The sequence below is a fragment of the Psammomys obesus genome, unplaced genomic scaffold, assembly GCF_907164565.1.
Source record: "Psammomys obesus unplaced genomic scaffold, mPsaObe1.curated_primary_1811, whole genome shotgun sequence".
NCBI classification, from domain to species: domain Eukaryota; kingdom Metazoa; phylum Chordata; class Mammalia; order Rodentia; family Muridae; genus Psammomys; species Psammomys obesus.
This window is the reverse complement of record NW_026595981.1, coordinates 21,914,485-21,936,461: the sequence shown is the minus strand read 5'-3', so window position 1 is coordinate 21,936,461 and position 21,977 is coordinate 21,914,485. Positions and strand designations below refer to the sequence as shown.

Sequence of the window (21,977 nt, the reverse complement as noted above, 5' to 3'; positions counted from 1 at the left end):
ATGCCTTTAATCCCAGCACTTGGGAGGTAGAGATAGGTGATCTCAAGTTTGAGCCAGCATGATCTACAGTTAACTGAGTTCGAGAAGAGCCAGGGCTACACAGGAAAAAACTGTCTCAAAAAAAAACCAAAAAACAACAATTTTTAATATTAAAGTTGAAATTAAAAAAAGAAAGAAAGAAAAAGGGGCTGGAGAAATAGCTCAGCAGTTAAGAACACGGCCTGCTTGCTCTTCCAGAGAACCTGGGTTCAATTCCCAGCATCCACACGGCAACTCACAACTGTCTGTAGCTCCAATTCCAGGGCATCTGGCACCTTCAAACATACATGCCTGCAAAACACCAATGCACATAAAATTAAATAAATCTTTAAAAAGAAGAGGAAGAGGGGGAGGAGGTACAGCCAGGGGTGATGGCACACACCTTTAATCCCTTTAATCCCAGCACTCAGGAGTCATGTGTATCTGCTATCTAACCAAGATCTGCCTCTTTGACCTCTTCCAGAATTACTGACAAGTTGTTTCAATTTTTATTGACATGGGCTTAAGAACTTCAGTTTCATAGAACTTCAGAGTGAACTTGATTAGAGACTACACCATAAAAGATTTAACCACCATAATCAACTCTGTATTTTAGATCCCTTCAAATCTTGTTACTTGCTTAGGTAAGGGTACAGAACTGCCGTCTTGCTGGAAAATTGTAGTTTGAGCCAGGCATAGTGGTTCAAGCCTATAATCCAAGCTCTCCCGGAATGGAGGCTGTTAGGACTTCAAGTTTGAGGCCAGCCTGAGCTACAGAAGGACCCTCTTTCCCCAGTAGGAAAGGAAAAAGGGAGGGAAAGGGAAGAAGGAAGAAAGGAATTATGCTGGAGTCAGAGAAATGCCTGAGAGGGAAATGTCAAGGCATCCCTGAAGATCACCTCCTACACATACCAATATTCAACACCACCCTTATTGTGTTAGTGAATCTGGCAATTTCTCATCTTAGTTCCATATTGTCACATCGTATTATATTTGTTAATATGTCCTAACACCTTAGACAAATGACGGGCAATGTATATTTTCATTAAATAAATACATTTTTCTCCTTATATGTAACTTAAATGTAATTTCTCCTTAAATGTTACATTGTAAGGTATTGTGTTAAGGTGGGCACGCACCTGTAATTTCAGCACTCAGGAAGCTGATGCAGGAGGACTGTGAGTTTGAGGCCAGCCTGGGCTCCATAGCAAGACCCTTCCTGGAACAGATAAAGTCATGTGGGAAAGAGTGAGAGGGTTAGGGTGACCAGCTAAGAGCTGTCTAGGATTACTTAGCCTAAGGTTTTAGAATTTTGTTTGTTTTGTTTCAAGACAAGGTTTCCCTGTGCAGCCCTGGCTGTTCTGTAGACCAGGCTGGCCTCGAACTCAGAGATCCACCTGCCTCTACCTCCAAAGTGCTGGGATCAAAGGCATGTGCCACCATGCCTGGCGGTGGGTTCTAGCATTTTTAACATGGGAAGGGATAGGAAATCTTTTCCAGTCTAGGAATTAACTATAAACCAAAGCCCTAAAGTTTAAAGGCCATTTATTTTGTTACCTAGACCAAAAAAAAAAAAAAAAAAAAAAAAAAAGTTCCTTTCTTGTCTGCATTTTATCATTATTATTTTTAAGATGTGAGGATCTTGGACAGGAGCTGGCAGAGTTCCTGGCTAGCATGGGCGAGGCCCTGGGTTCAGTCCCCCCCGAGCACTGCGAAAGCAAGGCACCGGAAGAGGTGAGGCCTTCCTCTGCTGCCCAAGCAGTCCTCCCTCCCGCCTTAGCGCCTGGAGGACAGGGGTCACTACTTTCTTTTTGTCCAGGAAGGAATTTAGGATGGAAATTTGTGACATAAATCATACAACCTCAGTCTCTCTCTGTCTCTCTCTGTCTCCTTTAATTTTTGTTTTATATATCTGAGTGTTTTGCCTTCACGAACGTCTGGGCCCCACATGTGTTCAGTGCCTGTGGAAAGCCAGAAGCATTGGATTCTCTGGAACTGCAGGTACAGGTGACTGTGGGCCACCGCGAGGTGCTGAAAACCAAAACGGGGTCCCCCTGCAGAAGCAGCAAGTGCTCTCAACAGCTGAACTATCTCCCTGGCCCCTCTTTTGAGAAGACAGGATCTCGAGTAGCCGAGGCTGGCCTTGGAGTCCTGACCCTCCCGTCTCTATTCCCCAAGCGCTGAGTTTTCAGGCACGTGCTACCAAACTCCACGTTGGTTCTTTTTAAAACAGCAACTGAACAAAATGCTATTACAAGAAATCATGAATTCATTCTTTTTCCTTTTTTATTTTTAACCTGGAAAACAAAATCAATGCAGGACAATTATGATGGAGTCTTCAAGGAGATAACAGACACTACAGAATACTCTATTCTAAAACATAGTTTATCTTTTTTTTTTCCAATTCTAACTGGACCAGGAAGTATGGCAACAGTTCTTTTTTTAAAGAAAAGGAACACTTAACAAATTCTTTAAAAAAAAATGTTTAACACCCCCCCCTTTGGCATAATTTCCCCCCTAAATTAATATAGCCATTTTGTTTCAATGCTTTATAAGTAGTCACAAAGAATAAGAACCACACAACCATGCCTCTCGCCAAATTAAAAAGCTGGGGACAAATGGGATAAGGAGAGAAGACATGATAAATCTTAAAAGATGCAAATGGCGGGATTTTTTTTTTTTTTTTTTGAGGGGAAGCTGGAGATGAAGGGAAACCACACAACCCCAGCCTGCACGGTCTGTAGATTACCGATAAGACAGGCAGGCTGATTTTGCCCTGGAGTTTACAAGGGCACACCGGCTTGTGAAACGGGGCGCAGACCCACGGAGAGGCTGCTCTCCGCCCTGGCTTCACTGTCTCAGCCCTCCACAGTCTCAGTACGCACCGCCTACAGCTCAGACGCGTGCAGCAGCGGCCAGTGCCACCCTCGAACCCCTGAGATCCCCGGGGGTGCCGCTGCCTCACAGAGAGCCCCTGCTCGCCAAGGGTTAGCCACATGCGGACACACTGGAAGAAGTCGGTTGGGCCTCAGGACCGCCGCCGTGGGTAAGAGGCCTCTTGCTGGACCGGACACAGGAGCTGTGCGGAACCCAAAAAAAAACAAAGCGCTCAGCTGGGAACTGCGACAGACACCCCCAACTAGGAACTAGCAAGCTATCTAAGGCTCCAGAAACTACCCCACCCGCCCCACTCCTCCACACCAGATTCCACCACTGGGGGTAGGAGGCGCATCCCCCCAGACCTCGCCCCCAGTAAATCCTCATTTGCTCTTATTTCTCAAGTGGGAACGAATCACCAAAGAATTAATGAATGCATCTGTGGTCACAGCAGTGAATTAATGAATCCACTTGTGCCAGCACAAGCGAATTCGTCAACACAGTCATGCTATCTGGAAGCCTCCCTGCCCAGGCATAAGGATGTAATGTAGTCATTGCCAAAAGAAAATGGACAAGTTGGTTTTGCACCCGACCTGGAAGAGGAAATTAGGAAATAGGCCCTCCCTAGCACATACGTCCCTCTCCTCCTAGCCTACCTAAAACCAAGCGCACTGTGAGGTTTTATTTTTAATTTTAAGAAATTATATTCTTAAATTGGTTCCTAAAGAAAGCTTGCCTCTCTTATTCTTTTCAGACTGATCCAAAAGAAAAAGAACAACTACGTCAATGTGTCTGAGAAACAGAGGACAAAAACCAATCTGTCTTTTCATCTTGTCTTTGAATCAATACCCGAGTGGTGACCAGAAGCAAAAATCCACCGGTGAGTCAGCAAGCGGGGCGCTCGGCCCTTCAGCGTCATCCTTCCCCTCGCCGCTAGAGCAGATAGATAATGTAGGACAGAACCACCAGGCCTATGATGGCAAAGAACATGAGGATGAAAATATCCAGCATGGTCCAGGAAAGAAGCGGAGGAGCCCCCTCGATTCCGGGGAAGCGGGAGCTGCGGCGCGGAGGTCGGTGCAGCGCCGAGGAATGGCTCCTAGTCTCTCGGTTCTGGTCCCCTCCCCCCTCCGGGGGGACCTGAGGCCCAAGGATGCTGCAGCTCCGCTGGCGGCCTTCCTCTCCACCTGCCGTCACCACAGCCAGCCAATCACAGGGCCCGCGGTGGGTAGCCAGGGGACAGCTACGGTTAGACCCGGCAAAACCGGAGCGGCTCCGCGTCTTCCCAGGAAGCCAGCGCCGCCCTCTCTTGTGGACAGGCCCCCTGGTGTGGACAGGCCCTCTGTGTTTCGACGCGGTTTCTGCAGGGTGGGAGGCTCCGGGAGGTGCGGGCGGAGGCTCGGAACCCACCACCTACCTGCCTTCTCTCCTCTTTCCCTCTCAGACATCTCTGGCGATTTATCTCAGGAAACTAACTGTTCCCAGTTCTGTGGGCCAATCGGCTAGTTCAAGGGAAAACTGGAGGAAGAAGGTCTGGCGTGGGTCTCGGGGATGGGGGGGGGGGGGGTGGCTCAGAGGTGGTCAAGCGTCCAGCATTTCACGATCTGTTAACAGGGGCTAGGGCTCACAGCGAGGCTCTCACGTTCCTAAGTCCATGTTCTCTTCTGAGCCCACCTCCCGCTGGCTTGTCTTGGTATTGCTTGCCACAGGTGCCTTTCCAGACTGAGCTTAGAGGCCGCAGTATGATGGCCGGGGACACCAGGGCCGGGAGAGGAGGGGGAAGCCGATAGACTGCTGCGCTGTGTAGACCCTGTGGGCTGTCCTAGTCGTTATCATTTTACAATTCAAACGTGGCCTGCCTGGGCTGAGCTCATGGGTTGGCTTGAACACTTGCGGGCACCGGGCCCCTGGCCAGAGACCAGGAACTCGATTGAGGACCCCTGACCATTCCTAAGCATTCCTAAGCACTGAGGACGGCGACAGTGTGAGGCGCCTCAGAGCTCAGGGAGTGCCAGCCCTGTGTGTGACAGCAGGCCGGGCTGGGTTGTGTCCTCAAGGACACGGGTGTCAGGGCACGACGAAGAGTTTCTAGACCAGTCCGTCACTTTGTGGGGTAACCGGGCTCTCTGTGGGTGACGGGTCAGTGCTCCCCGGCAGACAGGACACAAACACACACACACAGAGGAATTACTTCAGAGCCAAGGAGGAAGCCTAATCTGCAGGTAAAAATTATACTTTTATTTGAGTCACCAGGATAAAGATTCACTTTGTGGTTCAAGTCAATGTTGAGAATCATAACAGGACAGAAAGAACTGATCCCCAGCGCAAGGCCGGGAGGGAGAGGACCCAACAGACCAAAGAAAGACAACAACCCCATATAAAAGATGAGTGGGCGGACACACACACACACACACACACACACACACACACTCACTCACTCACAGATGAAATGTTGGACAGAGGCAAACTTCACAGGGACACTTCTGTTTCTTTTTAAATACAGGCTTTGTGGGGTGGAACTTTTTGTCTTGTGTCCAGCTATTAGGAAATAAAATGTTCCCTGGAGGGACACGAGGAGGGAAAACAGGAAGCGGTGTGGGGAGGACGCATGTCCCTCACCATGGGATGGGGCTCCTTGCATTACAGGATTGGTCCACAAAAGTGAAGTTCACAGTCTAGCCAAGGTGCCTTCTCTCCTGGGTTTTGATTGGCTGAAAGACCTTCACTGAGGAAGAGACCGCGGGCTTGGGGCTTCTGTGCCCTTCTAGGGGTAGATGCTTCTGGGAATGTTTATGGACTCCAGCAGCCCTGGGGCCCTCAGCACCTTTGATAGTCCCTCTCCCCTCTGCGGGTGTGTGAAAGTTTCCCCCATTTCTAGGGCAGTAGAAGAGCAGCTGGCTTGAGATGTTGGGAACGGAGGTTCGGCTGAGTGGAACCAGGAGGCTCGTGGCACCTTCCGAACACAGGCCCTCCAAGAGCAAGTGTCCCTGACCTCTGGCCCCCAGGACCACATTGTGCTTTGAGATCAAGAGGAAATGGAATGGACTGGCGCCTCCCCGGGGGCTCCTGAGGTGCTTCGGCAAGGTTCTCCCCATACTGTCCAACAAGGACACCCCTTCCCACCTTTACCCAGGCTGGGGTCAGAGGTAAAGAGATTGACCAGGCAGGAAGATGGTTACTCTAGTAAGCCCTCATGATAACCGCATTGCTGACCCGACCGACCGATGCCTTCGTCAGACTCAGACGGAGATGAGAGTCAGGGAAGCCAGGAGGGCTGGCAAGAAAACCCAGAGATGAATGAAGCCGTGCGGGGGACTGTCCTAGACCCCAGGGCGAAGAAGGAACCTGAGTATAGCTCCAGCCCAGAGACGGTGCTGCCGGCTTTGGAGCCCTGGACCCTCTCCAGGGACAGGAGAGCCTCGGGGGAGGTGCCAGTGTGGGTGATTTGGTCCTCCTGGTACCGCACTCTGTAGCGTCAGACACACACAAAAAACCAGGAAAGCACGTATCTGTATCTAACTCAGACTTCCCCCTCCTCCGCAGTGAGCGAGTGCTGTTCTCATCCTCTGGCTCTGCAGAGCTCCAAGCTCATCAAGCCTTGTTCTGGGCAGGGAAGGCCATAGGAGACCTCTTCCCAGGGGAGCAGGAAGAAACACCTCAGTTAACTCAGGTCCCAAAGGCATCCCTTGCTCTACCCTTCGCAGCAGGCGCCCAGCCAGGGAGATGAAGAGAGTCCCTGCAGGCTGGGGGAGGCACGAGGCAAATAGGTCTGGGTGGAAGGTCCCCCTCCTTCCTGCTGCTGCCTCCAGGACAAAGGTAAGAGCTTGACCGGAGCTGCGCCTCCTGCAGAGCTCTTTGGATGCCCTATGTTTGTGTGGGCAGGATGGCACACTCAGTGTGTGAGGGGTCCCACACAGGGGCAGAGATTCAGCCCGTCACACTGGTCCCTAGATAACTGAGGCCTCAGTACCCACCCCCTGGAAATATGTGGAGCCCCACCTGGAGGTATGGGGAGTATGGGGCTCAACCCAGCTCTGGGATGAAGGGTGTCTGGGGAGCTGGGCCAGGCGTGCTGAAGGGCCTAAGGCAGGAAGTGAGGCTGAGAGCTGACCAACCCCTTCCCCTCCCCAGAGACAGGGTCTCCCGACTTAGTTCTGGCTGTCCTGAAACTCACTCTGTAGACCAGGCTGGCCTCGAACTCAAGAGACCCACCCGCCTCTGCCTCCCAAACGCTGGGATCAAAGGTGTGTACCACTGCGCCCCGCCTGACTTCTCTCCTTCCCGGGTCTTTCCTCTCAGCCCAGCCCTGTGAGCCTCTCCTCCTCAGAACAATCCTGCCCTCCCCAGGGTGCCCAGCCAGTGCCCTTCCAGAGAGAAAAATCAATCAGTTGATTGGTCCAAGGGAAAAACCCTGCCAGAGGAAGGGGTCCATTAACAGTGGCGGAACAGGGCTCGGGTTGGCAAAAGAAGCCGGAGGCGGGGCGGGGGGGGTAAAGAAGCGGTCGAAGATCTTAAAAGACAGAGACACTGAAGGGTGGACGGGTCAGACCCCAGGACAGATGTGATGCCATGGAATGCATTGAAGACAGAGGGTGGGGCGGCCTGGGGGGGGGCTCAGATGGCCTCCACGTAGTTGGCTGGCAGCATCCCCGTGTCGCCGGTGCGTTCCACGGTCCCGTACATCCAGCCGTCGTCGATCTGCTGGACGTTGACGATGGTGTCCCCGTCCTGGAAGGAGACCTCGTCCTCGTCCGCGGCACAGTAGTCGTACACCGCACGGTACCGTCTCTGCGGGGCACAGCCAGCCGTCAGCCTGGGTACCGGAGGCAGGCTCGCCCCTGCCCAGACCTCCGGAGCCAGGTGAGGGCTCCACCAAATGACTCCCAAGCCCTGTGTTTCTCTCTGCCCCTCAGGGAGCTCAGGGAACAGGAGATGGAGCCCCGGAGGGGGGGGGGGTTGCTTCTGTGACCGAGTCTTCTTGGACTTTTCTCCTCCACACAGCAGCAGTGAAGTCCCACAGGCTCGACACTAAAATTGTGGCTTTAAAAACGTGATATCCAGGGACTTGGAGAGATGGCGAGGCAGTTAAGAGCACCAAGCAGGTCTTCCCGAGGACCTGGGTTCAATTCCCAGCACCCACATGGTGGCTCACAGACTCCAGTTCCTAAGGGACCTGACACCCTCACACAGACATACATGCAGGCAAAACACCAGTACACATTTTTTGTAAAACAGGTCTTCTGTCCCTCGCCCCCCATGAGCACCAAGGTTAACCTTTCCTTTTTCCTTTTTTTTTTTAATGTTTAAGACAAGGTGTAGCTACGTGGCCAGGCTGGCCTTGAACTCACAGCGATTCTCCTGCCCAACCCTCCCAAGTGCTGCTATTACACCCATACCCAATTTCTAGGGTGATCTCCATAAAGAAAAAAGTCTGTGTAGGTCACTGGTCACAAAGGCCTTCCCCCTCCCTGGCCTCCAAGTCCCTAAAGAACCTGGCCTCACCTACTTCCTCCAACTGTCTCTAGGAACCTGGACCTCCTCACAGGACACTGAACCTTTCAAGGATGTTTGGTCACGTGGCCTTTGTCCCTGCTGTCCCCCCTGTACCATTCAGCCCTCTACTCTAATAAAGACTGTCCATAAATGTGTGGGGTTTGTTTGTTTGTTTGTTTTTTAATTTACATTGGTATTCTGCCTCCATGTATGTCTGTGTGAGGGTCTCAGATCCCCTGGAGATGGAATTTGAGACAGTTGTGAGCTGCCATGTGGGTTCTGGGATTTGAACCCAGGTCCATTTAGGAAGAGCAGCTAGTGCTCTTAACCGCTGAGCCACCTCTCCAGCCCCAACTGTCCATAAATGTTGTAGTCTGACTCGGCCGCTCTGTGTTCCTGACCCTGCTGTCCTCGCCCCTCACGCCCCTCACTACCTTAGCCTTCAGACAGCTTCTTGTTGCCTCCTCCCGAGACGGAGGCCACTTATCCCAGGCTGCTTTCCTTCTCTCCCACTCTGACACTGCTCTGAATCCCTAAGCACCCAGAGTGGAGCTCGGCCTAGGGCACCCGGTGGAATGGAGCCTGGAACATCCATGCTCAGCCTTTACCGTGTGTGTGTGTGTGTGTGTGTGTGTGTGTGTGTGTGTGTGTGTGCGCGCACTGTGACCCCTCTCACAGTTACTCACCCCGCTGCCACCTGGCGCGCTGCGCTGTATGGAGACAGGAGCTGCGGGCTCCTTGTAGCCACCATAGGATGGAGTCACCTGCTGCTGGGGCTGCTGGTAAACTGGAAGAGGGGAGAGATGGAGGAGCTCAGAAACTGTCTGGCCAAGCTCGTTCCCCCAACCCCTAGGACTCCCAAAGGCATGACTTTCCAACCCCCACCCCCAGCCTTGCTCAGCACCCTCCCCGCAAAAAGCTTATGGCTGGGCACGCATATCCATTAGCGTCTTGGGCTTCGTGCCAGGGCTGTGCGCTCCTCACTCGGGGAGCTGCTTTTTTAGATCCCCTGCGCTCACCTCCTTAGCGGGGATGGGGATGAGATCCGGGGGAGGGCTCCTCCACGCATGGATGCAGCCACTTTCTCCCTGCCTAACCCTCCTGTCCTCAGGGACCCCTCCTCCCCTTCCCCACTCACCTGGGGCGCTGGTCGGGATGTGGTGAGGCTGAGGCTGTTGCTGCTCTGGGGGCCTCCGGTAGCTGCTGCTGTCCTGGGGCTCCCGGCGCTCTGGTTCCACACCGTCACCTCCGCTGGGCCCCATGCGGCTCTTCTCAAACTCCTCGTGGTATTTGATCTGCAGCACAGAAAGGAAGGAGTGAAGGGCTCTGCTGCAAATCAACCAGTCCCCTCCCATTGCCACACGAGCTGGGCATGGTGGCGAGTGCCTCTCGTCCTAGCTACTGAGGCAGGAGAATGGAGCAAGGCCATTCTGAGCAACATATTACCCATACATACACACACACACAGAGACAGACAGACAGACACTCTTCGAGAACTACAGAAAAGACAGAGTACCAGCTCTCTAAGTAACTTAACCATGACAAGCCTCAGCTAAACTTTTTTTTTTTTTTGAGACAAGGTCTCACTGTGTAAACCAGGCTGCCCTTGAACTCAGATATTCGCCTGCTTCCTGGCTTAATTAGGCCTCCCTAATGCTATGTGTTACTGCAGAGGGCAATGAGATACCAGCTGTAAGAAGGCCATGCAAGGACTGGCTGGCTATCCAGTTTAGTCGCCAGGGTGCTTGGTCCAGCACAGTGTGCTTCAAGTCCACATTCTGCGCAGTATCAGGCATGGTATATTCCTTTACCGTCAGCCCTCGGGAGGCAGAGACAGGTGGATCTGCATTTTAGGCCAGCCTGGTCCTCATAGCCAGTTCCAGGCCCACCAGGGCTGCGGAGTGAGACCCTATCTAAAAATAAATAAATAAATAAATAAATAAATAAATAAATAAATAAATAAATAAATAACAATCAAGATCATCCTTGGCTACATACCAAGCTCCGTCCTGGCCTGGCCTGGCCTGTATGAGACCCCATCTTTAAATTGAAAGAGCAAGCATGCACGAGAGAGAGAGAGAGAGAGAGAGAGAGAGAGAGAGAGAGAAAGAGAGAGGAAGGGAGAAGGGAGAGCTCTCCCTTGTATGAGCCTGCGGCAGGGGCTGAACATTTCTAGCTCCCACTATGGTCAGTATTGACCACCACAGCAGCCCCAAGTTATTGGCCCTTCCTGTGGGCCAAGCCCTTAGTATCAGAGGCTGCTCCTATGATCAGCCTGTGACACAGTGGCTGAGCCAGCCTCCAGGACTGCCAAAAGACGGACTTTAGCACAGTCCTCACTAAGCGCATACTACTTCAGGATAACGGCACAGAAATATTGCTGTATAAATGCAGAATGTATACTGTAAAACGCACACACACAAAAAGGTGATGGACAAAATACAAGGCCCGGAAACAGGCACAGAGAATCTAAGTATCCTTCCTACACTCTCATGGGTCATATCTTCACTGGCCCCCAAGAGCCTCCATAAGGCCTACTCCCCTGTTCTCCCACAGAGGAATGGGGGAGAGGTGGGTGGGGAGGGGCAGGGAGACCGACCAAGGGGAAAGGAGAAGGCGAAGGTTCGGGTAGGAGGAATGAGCTAGGCTGAACAGCTGATTCCCAACCCTGGGAAAGCAGGCTGCCCCATCCTCAGGAGGCTTCTGCACCTGCCTGCCGAGGAGGCTGCTTCCGGCTTGTTTACCAGGAATCTCTCTGGCCCGCCTTTTCCTAAGACTGGAGAATGGCAGTGGAAGGGATGAATAAGGGAGAGGGGCAAAGCCTGCTCGTGTTCTTAGAACAGAAAAGGAAGAAACCAAGACCTGGAGCCCCGGAATCCCAGAGGCCCCAGAGCCCCCAGAGCCCAACGAGGGCTCTGGCCATCCACTCCCATGAGCACTCCGCTGCCCTCAGCATCCTCTGTGCATGGGCTGCAAGAGGCGTGGGGCTGAGGCCACCCAGGAACACCTGGGGCACTACCACTGGCTAAACAGTGGTTATTCCTATAGTCCGGGCTGTCAGGCAGGCAGGGGAGCGGCAGGCATGGCAGTGAATTGTGGGAGAGTGTCTGGAGGCAGAGAGCTGCTCACTCTGCTGGTAGAGGCTAAGACCTCTCCCTTTGCTGTTTCATAACCAAGCAGGGACACACACTCAAATGATGAAACAGTCTGGGACAAGGCAGCCAGCTCAGGCTGGACTAAAACTCCACAGGGGTGGACCCCTTGTGCCCCCTGGAAGGGCACCGAGGGGTGAGGGATGCACAAACACAGGGCAAAGGGAGACCTCGGCAGCTCCGTTCCTTAGGGACCCTGTTCCGTGGCTAATGAGGAGCAGTAGAGAACACCAACTTTCAGGACTCAAGACACCTGCTCTCCCAATTTTTTGTTTTTCGTTTACAACCTTCTCATATTAAAAAAAAAATATATATATATATATATATTTTTTTAAAGATTACATTTATTTACTTCCACAGGGCATGTGCAGGGGACCTGGGGGACTAACTCAGGTCACCAGGCTTGGTGAAGCACTCGGTGAGGCAGTGAGCCATCTCACCAGGCTCCAGTCTACTTTCCTCGAAGAGGCGGGGCCTGACCCCAAGAGGCAACCAACAGCCTCAGAGAGGAAGTGAGGAAGAGGAGGGAACAGCTCTGCACCTAGCCCCAGTGGCAGCTGGTGGCCTGCAGAGCCAGGTGTCCCTGAAGGAGAGCCCTTCCCTGAGCGGGGCTCTGCATTATTGATGCAGCGAACAGGAGCTTTGGAAATGCATGCAGGGCCACAGTCAATGGCTCTCGGGAGACAAAGAGCCCCGTGCCTGTCCTATAGGCTCAGGGGCAACTTGGTCCCACCCTTGGAAGACAGGCAATTGGCACTGTTTGCTAAAGCCTCAGTTTCCTCATCTGTAAGCGAGGCTATGGTAACACCTATCCCCGTGAGGTCCTGAGGACACCCATCATTTTTGAAGGCAGGCGTGTGGACACGTGTGTTTCCATGTTAGCTTCATCCACCTCACTTATGCTCATAACCCTACGACCTGGAGGAAGCAGCAGGAGGATGCCACAGACCTTCAAGGGCAGGGATACATGGCAAAACCCCCACCCCCACCTTATCACCCTCAACCCTGACAACAGTCACCCTAAACTATAAAAAGCAGGGAGCTGGCAAGTAAAGGCGCTTGTCCGATGGCTTGAATTTGACTTCCGGGACAAACACAGCAGGAGAAGGCTGGCTTGCAACCTCTGACCTCCACAACACGCTCACTTAGTGATAATCCAAGTCGGTCACACACTTTCCCTCCCATTTCAGAAGAGGAAGTGGGGTTTGGGGGTCTTGGCGGCAGGACTTTCACTAGAACAGCTGACAGAGTCCCAGCAGGACAGAGAGGCCTTTTCCTGAGAGCGCCCGCTCATCTTCCGTGCAAACATCGAGGGTACCTCAGGGGGGTAAGGGGGAGAGGCTCAAAATGGGGGCTGATCACAGGACCACTCTTGCCCTGGGGAGGACACAGAAATGCAAGCCAGAAGGGGAAGCATGGGGCGCCACGGCTGGGAAGGGAGGCCCTGCTCAGGCTGGCCACTGCCTTCCTCTTCCGTCCCGGCAAAAATAGGGAACCCCGTGATGGCTCCCGGCCCACCTAGGCACACGGGCAAAGAAAGCAACATCCTCCAGGCGATCCTGCTGATCAAGATCTGTTCTGATCATCCTCCCCCCCTTTTATTATTTTACGTGCAGGCGTGTTTCGCCTTCCTGCCTGGTGCCCTCGGAGGTCAGAAGAGGGCGCTGGTTCCCCGGAAGTGGAGTTCGAGGTGGTTATGAACCACCAGGTGGATTCCCTGAACGGCTCTAGGTTCTCATCTGCTGAGACGCGCCTCCGGTCCCCAAAGCTCCGATCTTTAAAGAGCCCCAATCCAGGCAGGGTCGTGGGCCTCCATGGAAGGAAGCCGGGCCTCTACTGTACCATGAGATCTCCGTGCATTTGGGTTCAGTGACTGGGACCAAAGGACCCTTATGGGGTAGGCCTCCGGTGAGACTAGGTAGGGTCCCTTGAGGCCGGGTGGCTCACGTCCCGCTTCCTGAGGTACCTGCTTCCTGACTGTGGTGGGAAAAAGGCCTGACTGACCACATGTTGCTCCCCACATGACGCTTCGTCATGGCTCAGTCAGTAACATCAAGCTTTAAATGGAATAATCAGGTCACTCTCACAGCCAGCCTTTTTTTGGGGGGTGGGGTGGGGGTGGGTTAAAGTCCTACTCTTTCTCTTTTCTCATCTAGCCCAAGAGTAATATGCTGTTATTGTTCCCATTTTACAGATGGGGAAACCAAGGTTGAAGATGGGCTAGGTTAAGTAGGTTATAACAGAACTGCTACTAAAATAAGAGCCTTGGTTCTCCGCCAGGCAACATGGCTTCCTACTAGAGACTCATGGGATTTTTGCTGTTTGTTTGTTTTGCTTTTTAGACAGGGTTTTTCTTCGTAGCTCTGGCTGCCTGGAGTTTGCTCTGTAGATCAGGCTGGTCTCCAACTCAGAGATCTGCCCACCTCTGCCTTCCGGGTGCTGGGACTAAAGGCGTGTTCCCCCGCAGCCTGGTGAGGGACTTACGGTATGGTTAGAACTCCCATAAATTGGGCATGTAACCCCAGTACACAAGCAGGAAGTCTCGAGGCCAAACTTAGCTGCACAGTGAGATGGCTCAGCAGCTCGGAGAGCTCGCAGCTCATGCAGAGGACCTGGGTTCAGTTCCCATTGTCCACAGGCAATCCATAGTTGCCCATAACTCCAGTTTCAGGGAATCCCATGGCCCACTCTGGCCTCTTTGAGTAGCAGGCACACATCATGGTCCACAGATATTCATGCAAGCAAACGCTCATACACGTAAAAACAGATCTTGAAGGGAAAGGAAAAAAAAAAAAAAGAGCTATGGATAAAAGTGCATCCTATAAAAAGCAAATCCGAGAATTCGGACCGCAAAGAAGCTCAATGGTTAAGAACATCCGCTGCTCCCCCAAAAGACGCAGGTTTGGTCCTTAGCACCTATTCGAGTAAGGCAGCTTCACACCCTCCGTGGCTCCAGTTCCAGGGGACTCCACACCCTTGCCTCAGAGGGCACCCCCACACGGGTGGCATAAAAACACACCTAAATAAAAGCAAAACAAATCTTTTCTTTTTTAATTGAGAAAACTAAACGATTGTCTTAAGGAGCCTGCCTCCTGCCCGTTTAACTCTGGGAAGGAAATGGAAATTTACAACTATTTACCTTTCTTTAGTCTTTCTTTCTGCCTTTTTTTTCTGTGAAGACAGGTACTCCCTATGTCTCCCAGCTGACCTTGACCTATCAGCAACCTTCCTGCCTCAGCCTACAGAATACCACAGGACAGATTTGTCTCACAACACTCAGCAACTACTTACTATTTATTGATCAGGCCCAGACACTGAAGACTTAGAGCTAATCCACTGCATCGAAAACGTGGAGCTGACAGAAGAGCAAAGCATTCTTGCCTGGAGCAAGGGTGTCCGAGGAGTTTCTGGTTTTACTGTCCTTTGGAGTTAACCAGTGTGGAGCCTGCATGGATCGGATCCACCTCGGCCCCTCTCCTGCCCGGACGAGCTACACACAACCGAGTGACAGGCTTAGAGAGTCACGGATCTAATGCTCAGCAAACTCCTTTGCTGGCCACAGGAATCGAACTTTCTTTCCTTTTTCCCTTTCTTTAAGCGGTGCTGAAGATGACGCCCAGGGCCTCATCCAGGTAAGGCCAAAGACACAAAACTGAGGCTGCAGGTATACACACGTAAACAAGTGAAAAGAAGGCTCCCGCAAAGGGCTCCAGCAAAGACACTTTCTCATCCATGAAAGTCCTCAGTGCTCTGGAGCAAACAAGAAAGCAGCAAACTTAAGGGCTCTCATCCCCTAGCACAGGGCCAGGGCACACCTCCAGTAAAAACAGAATTATAACAGATATGGAATTCCTCCCCTCCCCTGACCCCTTCTCTTAGTGATGAGCATCTTGAACTCGCACATGTTAAATCTACATTCTGTCACTGAGCTGCACCCGGGGCCCTTCATGCCCCTTCTCTGCTCACAGAGAGCTCTGCCCCTGAACACTACTGACAGCACTCACTCCTGACATCAAGCATTTCCCAAGAGTCCCAGCAGCGGTGGAATGGAAGACAGGAGCCCTCATTCCAGCCAGCATGCCTGGAATGAGGTTTGTGTCACTCTCACCCTCTTGCCTTACACAGGACTGAGGATAGATTTCACATCCCCAAGCAAACATCACCATCCTGGGGAAAATGGGCGCTTGGTTTTCAACTGCTCTGGCTGGCAGAAGCCCTTGTCTGTAGTGGTTCCTCTAGGGAAGCCATACTCATCTCTATAAGGCAAGCCTGACCTTCAGAAGCGACGGCTACTCATTAGGTGCTAATCTGGGAAAGGAAGAGCCACACACAGGGATGCTATTTTGGAACCAAAATACAGTGTGGCTCCAGACAGCACCTTTCTCAGGGTGCCGGAGGCTGGCACGACTTAGCCACAGCTCTGCCTGTGCTATAAAGTTCTCCCAGGATTCGGGGCCACAGCCAGTTCTGTCTTCCTGGGACTTAGAGGTGGAGAGACTTTTCGAGGTTAAGCGATCACTCCCACTCAGCATCACAGTCGGCCAGGGGATGTGCTTCTAGATTCTCAATCTCCGGCCCCTATCAGGGGTGCCAATCTGGAATGCCGGGGGAGCGAAGAGCCTGCATTCTGCAAGGACCCCTTTGTGCGGTGATGGGGGAAAGTGAATCCAGGCTCCTTGTGCATCTAAGCACTCTACCACTGAGCTATAGGTCAGCTGACTGTGGCGGCTGGGGGTGGGGGTCTCTGGCAGAGACAGACTTTTTTCGGTCACACCTCACAGCCCTTAGCTCAGGCTCTGTCTGCTCTGGAAGCCCAAAGATTCAAGGCACTTCCCCCAGCTCAGAACCAGAACAATCAGCTAATTGGAGCCCTGGGTGGTTGATAAGATTTTATCTGTTAAGTGTGGATATCTTGGCCACGGTCAGTTTTTTGTTACCAGAACTCCTCAGGCATTAATGCGTCCAATGTCCAATGACAGGGTGTAGGAAGGCGGGTGAAATAGACTGGGTGCCAGAACATTCTGGAAACCTTCCAGATAAGCGAGGCAGAGATATCCATGGCCTGCTTCTTTCCTCCAAACCCACAGGGTAAATCAATGAAGGAATGTCCCAAAGGTTGGCCTTGTTGACTGGAGGCCTCTAGAGACACTAAGCCACATAAAGCCAGCTTTGTGAGCCATTTCACAGTTTCCCAATCACCCAAGGCCACGCTACTTCCCCACTTCTATCTAGGGAGCTCCCAGACACACCCTTTTACCCTTTGTGTGGTCTGAGCCAGAAAGGAAACTCCAGGGTGTGAGTCAGGCCCAGGCTGGAAGCGGGCAACTGTAACAGGCTTTCCTGGGGGCTGAGAAGGGTTAGAAGCCTTCTGAGGAACGCCCTGCAGTCCAGGAGAAGCAAGCCGTCCGTTTTATCAGGCCGTTCGTTTCCAACTTCAGCTCAACTACTGGGTTGCAAAACCCACTTGGTTAGACTGTCTTCACTGTTTTTTATGAAAGTCAAACAGAAAATATCTGAATGAGCTCTCCAAGTCAAGAGTATTTATTCACAACAGTGCTTTCCTGTTTGTGGTGCTAAGGAAGGCACTCTGGGCCCGGTGCATGCTGGGTGAATGCTCTACCACTAAACTCCACCTTCAGCCCTCCTTCAAGCTCTCTTTGAGCCAGGCGAGATGGCACACACCACCTTTAATCCCTTTAATGCCAGCACTCAGGGAAGCAGAGGCAGGCAGATCACTGTGAGCTCGAGACCAAACTGTCTCCAAAGTGAATCCAGGACAGCCAAGGCTACACAGAGAAACCCTGTTTCCTTCTGTTTCACACAGCCCAGGGTGGCTTCAACATCTTGTTTGATCTTGCCTCAACCTCCAGAGTGGCTCTGAATCCATGACCTCTGCCTCGGCCTCCCAAGTGCTAGAATGACACTAAACAAAGGCAACACCTCCTCTAGACAGAGGGAAGAATTTGAAAGCTATCACCCTGGGCAGGAATGCTTCTGTGTTTACTACCTGACCCTCTGCTGTAACTCACTACTAGCTACCAGCGTTGTCACCGGCAAAACAGAGAAGGGTGTGGAAGCTGGACAGTTAAGTGCTAGGTGGGCCATCTGAATCTGGATCTTATTTACCCCAGTCCCTCAGTCCAGAGGGACACAGACAAACTAGTGGCCCCTTTCCTGTTGCAGACGTGAGGACACTGGCCTGCCTCATCCTTCATCTACATGAAGAAGTCTTGTTGCCACTGACCGGCCATGTTCTAAAACTTCATGGCTTCAGGCTTGCGCTCTGGTTCTGTGATGTCACTCCTCCGCCCACATACTCCAAATCAGGCTCCTGCAAGCCCAGAGCCACACAAGCTGCCGGTCTATGGCTATACAAAGGAGGAAGCTGAGGCCTGTTCTCTAGCCCCAGCTGCTCTAAAGAACCCAACAGAGACCTTCACTCCATACCATCCACTCTCCACACCTATGTCTAAGGGACAGACACCCAGACACCAATGACAGCCCCAGACTGGGCCTGAGGAAGTGTAGGGACGGCAGTCAGAGCCAGCTGGGTTTTCACACAGGAAGGAAGAGCAAGCTGAGGTGGAAGGCTGACTAGGGAGGGCGGAAATGACTACAGTGTTAGCACCCAGAGGCAAACAGAGACTCAACCCCCATCTCTAGCTTTAACCCTGGTGTTAAAACAGGTATCTAACGTGCACTCTGACATCCACCATGCTCATTCTCTCTCTCTCTCTCTCTCTCTCTCTCTCTCTCTCTCTCTCGGCAGTCTTTTTAAGGAGGAAGTGCCATTTGGGCAGAGAGGGAGAACATAGAAAAGGCACTTGGGTGCCTCAGCCTCTCCCTTCTGTCTCATCAGGCCACTGCCACACAGGCCTTCCTGAGGCTGCCAGGGAACAGCTGAGAGAGGAGGGCAGAGGGTAGCTTGGGTAGCAGGGATAGGAGCTCACATTGCTGATCTGGTCCTGGGTCTTCCTGATCCTCTGCAGCTCGGGCGTGTCTGCCACCACACTGAAGCCTTTGCCCTTGTTCTTCTCAAATTCTTCCTTGTAGCGCACCTGGAGGCCAAGAGGGGAGAGGAGAACCTGGGGTCAGGTGGAATGTGGGGATAGGTGTGCCTACCCTCGAGGCCCCCGGCCAGAAAGTGTCAAAGCGATAATAACCCCATGAACATATTTCTAGAAGGTTCAGAAGGGAGGCGACACATTGAATACCCATAAAGCGGCAACACCTTGGGGCAGGAGAGATGGCTCAGTGGTTAAGAGTTCAAGCTGTTCTTCCAGAGGAGATGCAGTGAACAGTTAGAACACAAAATAAAACAAACAAACAAACAACAACAACAAACAAAGATGGAAGCACTTCTGCTCAAAGTCCTGACATCAGGACACACTAACATCAGAAGAAAGCATCAGCTGAGCATGACAGCAAATGACGCTAATCCTGGAGTCAGGGGCAGGCGGGTTCTCCGTGGGTTCAAGGCCATCCTAGTCTACAGAGTAAGTTCCAGAACAGCCAGAGCTACATAAGAGAGGCCCTGTCTTAAAAAATTAAAATTAAAAAAAAGCCGCAGACTCGAGCACCTGGGTGTGACCAGCAAAGCCAGGGCCTGTCCCTACCAGAAGCAGTAACCAGAAAGTGTCTACAAAGAGGAAATAAGCCCCTGTGCCAGGCAGCTCAGCAGACTCCAATGTACCTCAATGCACATGAGTCATGTACTCTAGACACAAGGGACCCTTCTAGTGAAGGAATTTTCTACCAGACTCCCTTGCCGTTGTCTGGCTCTGACCTTGGTGACTTGAGTATCAGGCATCCTGGCTGACCTGGCTTAGCACAACTGAGGCCATGAGCAGCTGGCCCCCACTCACTGTCCTTTCCCCAGTGGCAGACATGGCCGTGGGGGCCTCCTGTGCACTGGACTTGCAACCTGCTCGTGCCACCTCTACCCACTGTCTGTGGGGGGACTCTGTCTCGAGATATCCATTACCGTAACTTAGAGCTAGGTTGTTAAGAGCCATTTGCTGGGAGTTACTCCATTTTCCCTAAAGGTTGACCTGTGAACAATACACTATACATTCAAAAAAAGACACCAGACTGTCTGCTACGTAACCCAGGTCCAACTCCTAGCACTGGTGGCAACTCACAACCATCTGTAACTCCAGCTTTAGGGGGTTTCTCTGTGTAGCCTTGGCTGTCCTGGACTCACTTTGTAGACCAAGCTGGTCTCGAACTCAGAGACCCACCTGCCTCTGCCTCCCAACATTGGGATTACAGGCATGCACCACCCACGTCAGGCCCTTTTTTTCTTTTTTTTCTTGGGGTTAGTGGTACACGCCTTTAATCTCAGCACTCAGGAGGAGAGGGAGACAGATCTCTATGCATTCAAGGCCAGCCTCGTCTACAGAGTGAGTTCCAGGACAGCTGGGGACAGCTACACAGAGAAACTCTGTCTTAAAAAACTGGGAACAAAAAACAAAAACTTTAAAAAGAAAAAAAAATTTTTTTTTTAAATTTAAAAGGTCTCTTCTCCTCCCTGAAGTCACATGGCTTAACAGCAAATGTCCTGAGGCGTCAGAATGCCTGACTCCTAACCCTACACTCCTTCTGCCTACAGCTATCAGAAAGTCCTTGCCAAATCTGAGGATTCAGCAGTCTGCACCCCAGCCAGGATGTGGCGGCGGAACCCACCAAAAGCATGGGGGTGTTTTTAAGCAACCAGCTAAGCGAGGGCTGTGCCAAAGGACAAAGCCTCTGCCCAGGAGAGCATTGAGTCCATCAATGAGCCTTTGACAAGCCAGAACAGCTTCCTGGAGCCTGCCAAGCTGGCCTCTTAGAGGAACTACAGGGGAGGGAGCGCTGGACAGGCAGAAACCCAGAGCTGGGGTCCTAGCTCTGGGGTGAACCCCGACACACCGCTGCTGCCCTCCCTTCTAAGAACTCTATGAAAAACTAGAGGCCCCCAGGATACTCTACAGAAAGGACTTCCTGGACGCTAACGGAAACTGAACTCTGAGGAACAGCTCATCCTTCCCTAGAGATTTTGGAGAAGGGAGGCTGGGAAACCCTTGCAGGGCAGAGAACTGTTCTTGGCTTTGGAAGCCCACTGTCCACGTTAGTAAGCAGCTGTTGCAGGCCTCACCAGCTGCCTGCATTTCCTCTGCAGCGGCTGCACTATCCTGAAACAGGTCAGCCCAGGACATAGGGACCAGGATGTTGGGAGTTTCCAGAATGTGAAGTCTAGCTCCCAGGCCTGGAGTCATTGGTCACACGTTGAGCTTCGGCACTGAGGACTCACAGTTTATAAGCACTAGCAGGCCCTCCGCAGTCAGGATTAAAATCTGGGTGGACCCTTTCTACTTTGATGCAGATAAAAAGAAAAGCCTAAACCGGTTTTGGTAGCCCAGGCCTGTAATCCAGCATTCAGTTGGCTAGATTAGGGTATATCAACACAGTGAGACCAAAAACACCTAGGAGTTTGAAGGAAGTTGATTCACACCACAAGTCAGAGATAGGGATCTGGATCTGGGCTGCCACGGGATTCTGCTCTCCTGGGAACCGCCTGAAGCTACAGGAAGAAAATTCAGGCCCAGGTCCAGTGGGTGGGTGGCCTTTCACCCACTCTCCTAGGAAGGCCTGAAACAGCACATGACTGCCAGGACCTTCAGAAAGGAGACACCTGAAAAAAACGGAGACTACATACAGTGAATTGGTGGCCAGCCTGGGCTACGTGAGACTACATGGACTACATGCAGGCACACATTAGCACAAACAAGCAGGAGGCTCCCAAATTCGGGGCCAGCCCAGTTGGGGTGAGATCAGATTCCCTTTCTTTCTTTCAGGTCAAAAGATAGGAGTATGTAAGTACGGGTCCAGAACCAGGAGGCTTAGGCTGAGGGGTCCAACTTCTAACCTGCTGTGTAACCCTGGGCCTCCGTTAAATGGGAAAGCAGCAGTGGCGTCAGTGCCGACGCCAGAGCACACCGCGTGAGGGCGACTTCACTGAACCAATGCCAAGGCCCACTCCCTCCAGCTTCCTGGCTTTGCAAGGGTCAGGCCCCCAATTGCCATGGCAACACAGCAATGACATCAACCGGTTCCCAGGCTTAGGAACCACCTTTCTTCCTCACTGGGGAAGGGTAAGATGGGGTGAGAGGCTGGAGGGAAGTCTGGGTGCCACTCGGTGTAGCTATAGGTCCCAAGGCAAGCCCGTTCCCCTCTTGAGGTTGGGATGTAGGGAAGGAGAGCTGGCAGGCTAGCCTACTTGTTCTGGAGCCTATGACCCTATCTAAGCAGCTCTTGGCCTTAGCTGTAGGATAGAGGGGAGGGAACATTCCTTGATTTTTTTTTTTTTATCAATAAAAGGGGGTAGCCTGGAGGCTCTCAATCAGACTCCCTTCACCCACGCAAAAAAAAAAAAAAAAAAAAAAAAAAAAAAAAAAA

General features: G+C 52.1%; 1 protein-coding gene across 2 annotated transcripts in view; it reads right to left on the bottom strand.

The window, feature by feature from the left end:
* Window positions 1-5,112: 5,112 nt before the first annotated feature.
* Lasp1 (LIM and SH3 protein 1) overlaps window positions 5,113-21,977 on the bottom strand; it is a 38,020-nt gene continuing 21,155 nt past the window's right edge. For both annotated transcript variants that reach the window (XM_055619679.1, XM_055619680.1), the window contains 4 exons: window positions 18,491-18,598; window positions 9,527-9,683; window positions 9,075-9,175; window positions 5,113-7,683 (listed from right to left, as the gene is read on the bottom strand). In XM_055619679.1, coding sequence (XP_055475654.1) covers window positions 7,510-7,683; window positions 9,075-9,175; window positions 9,527-9,683; window positions 18,491-18,598 — 540 coding nt within the window. In that variant the 3' untranslated portion in view covers window positions 5,113-7,509. The remainder of the gene's footprint in view (window positions 7,684-9,074; window positions 9,176-9,526; window positions 9,684-18,490; window positions 18,599-21,977) is intronic.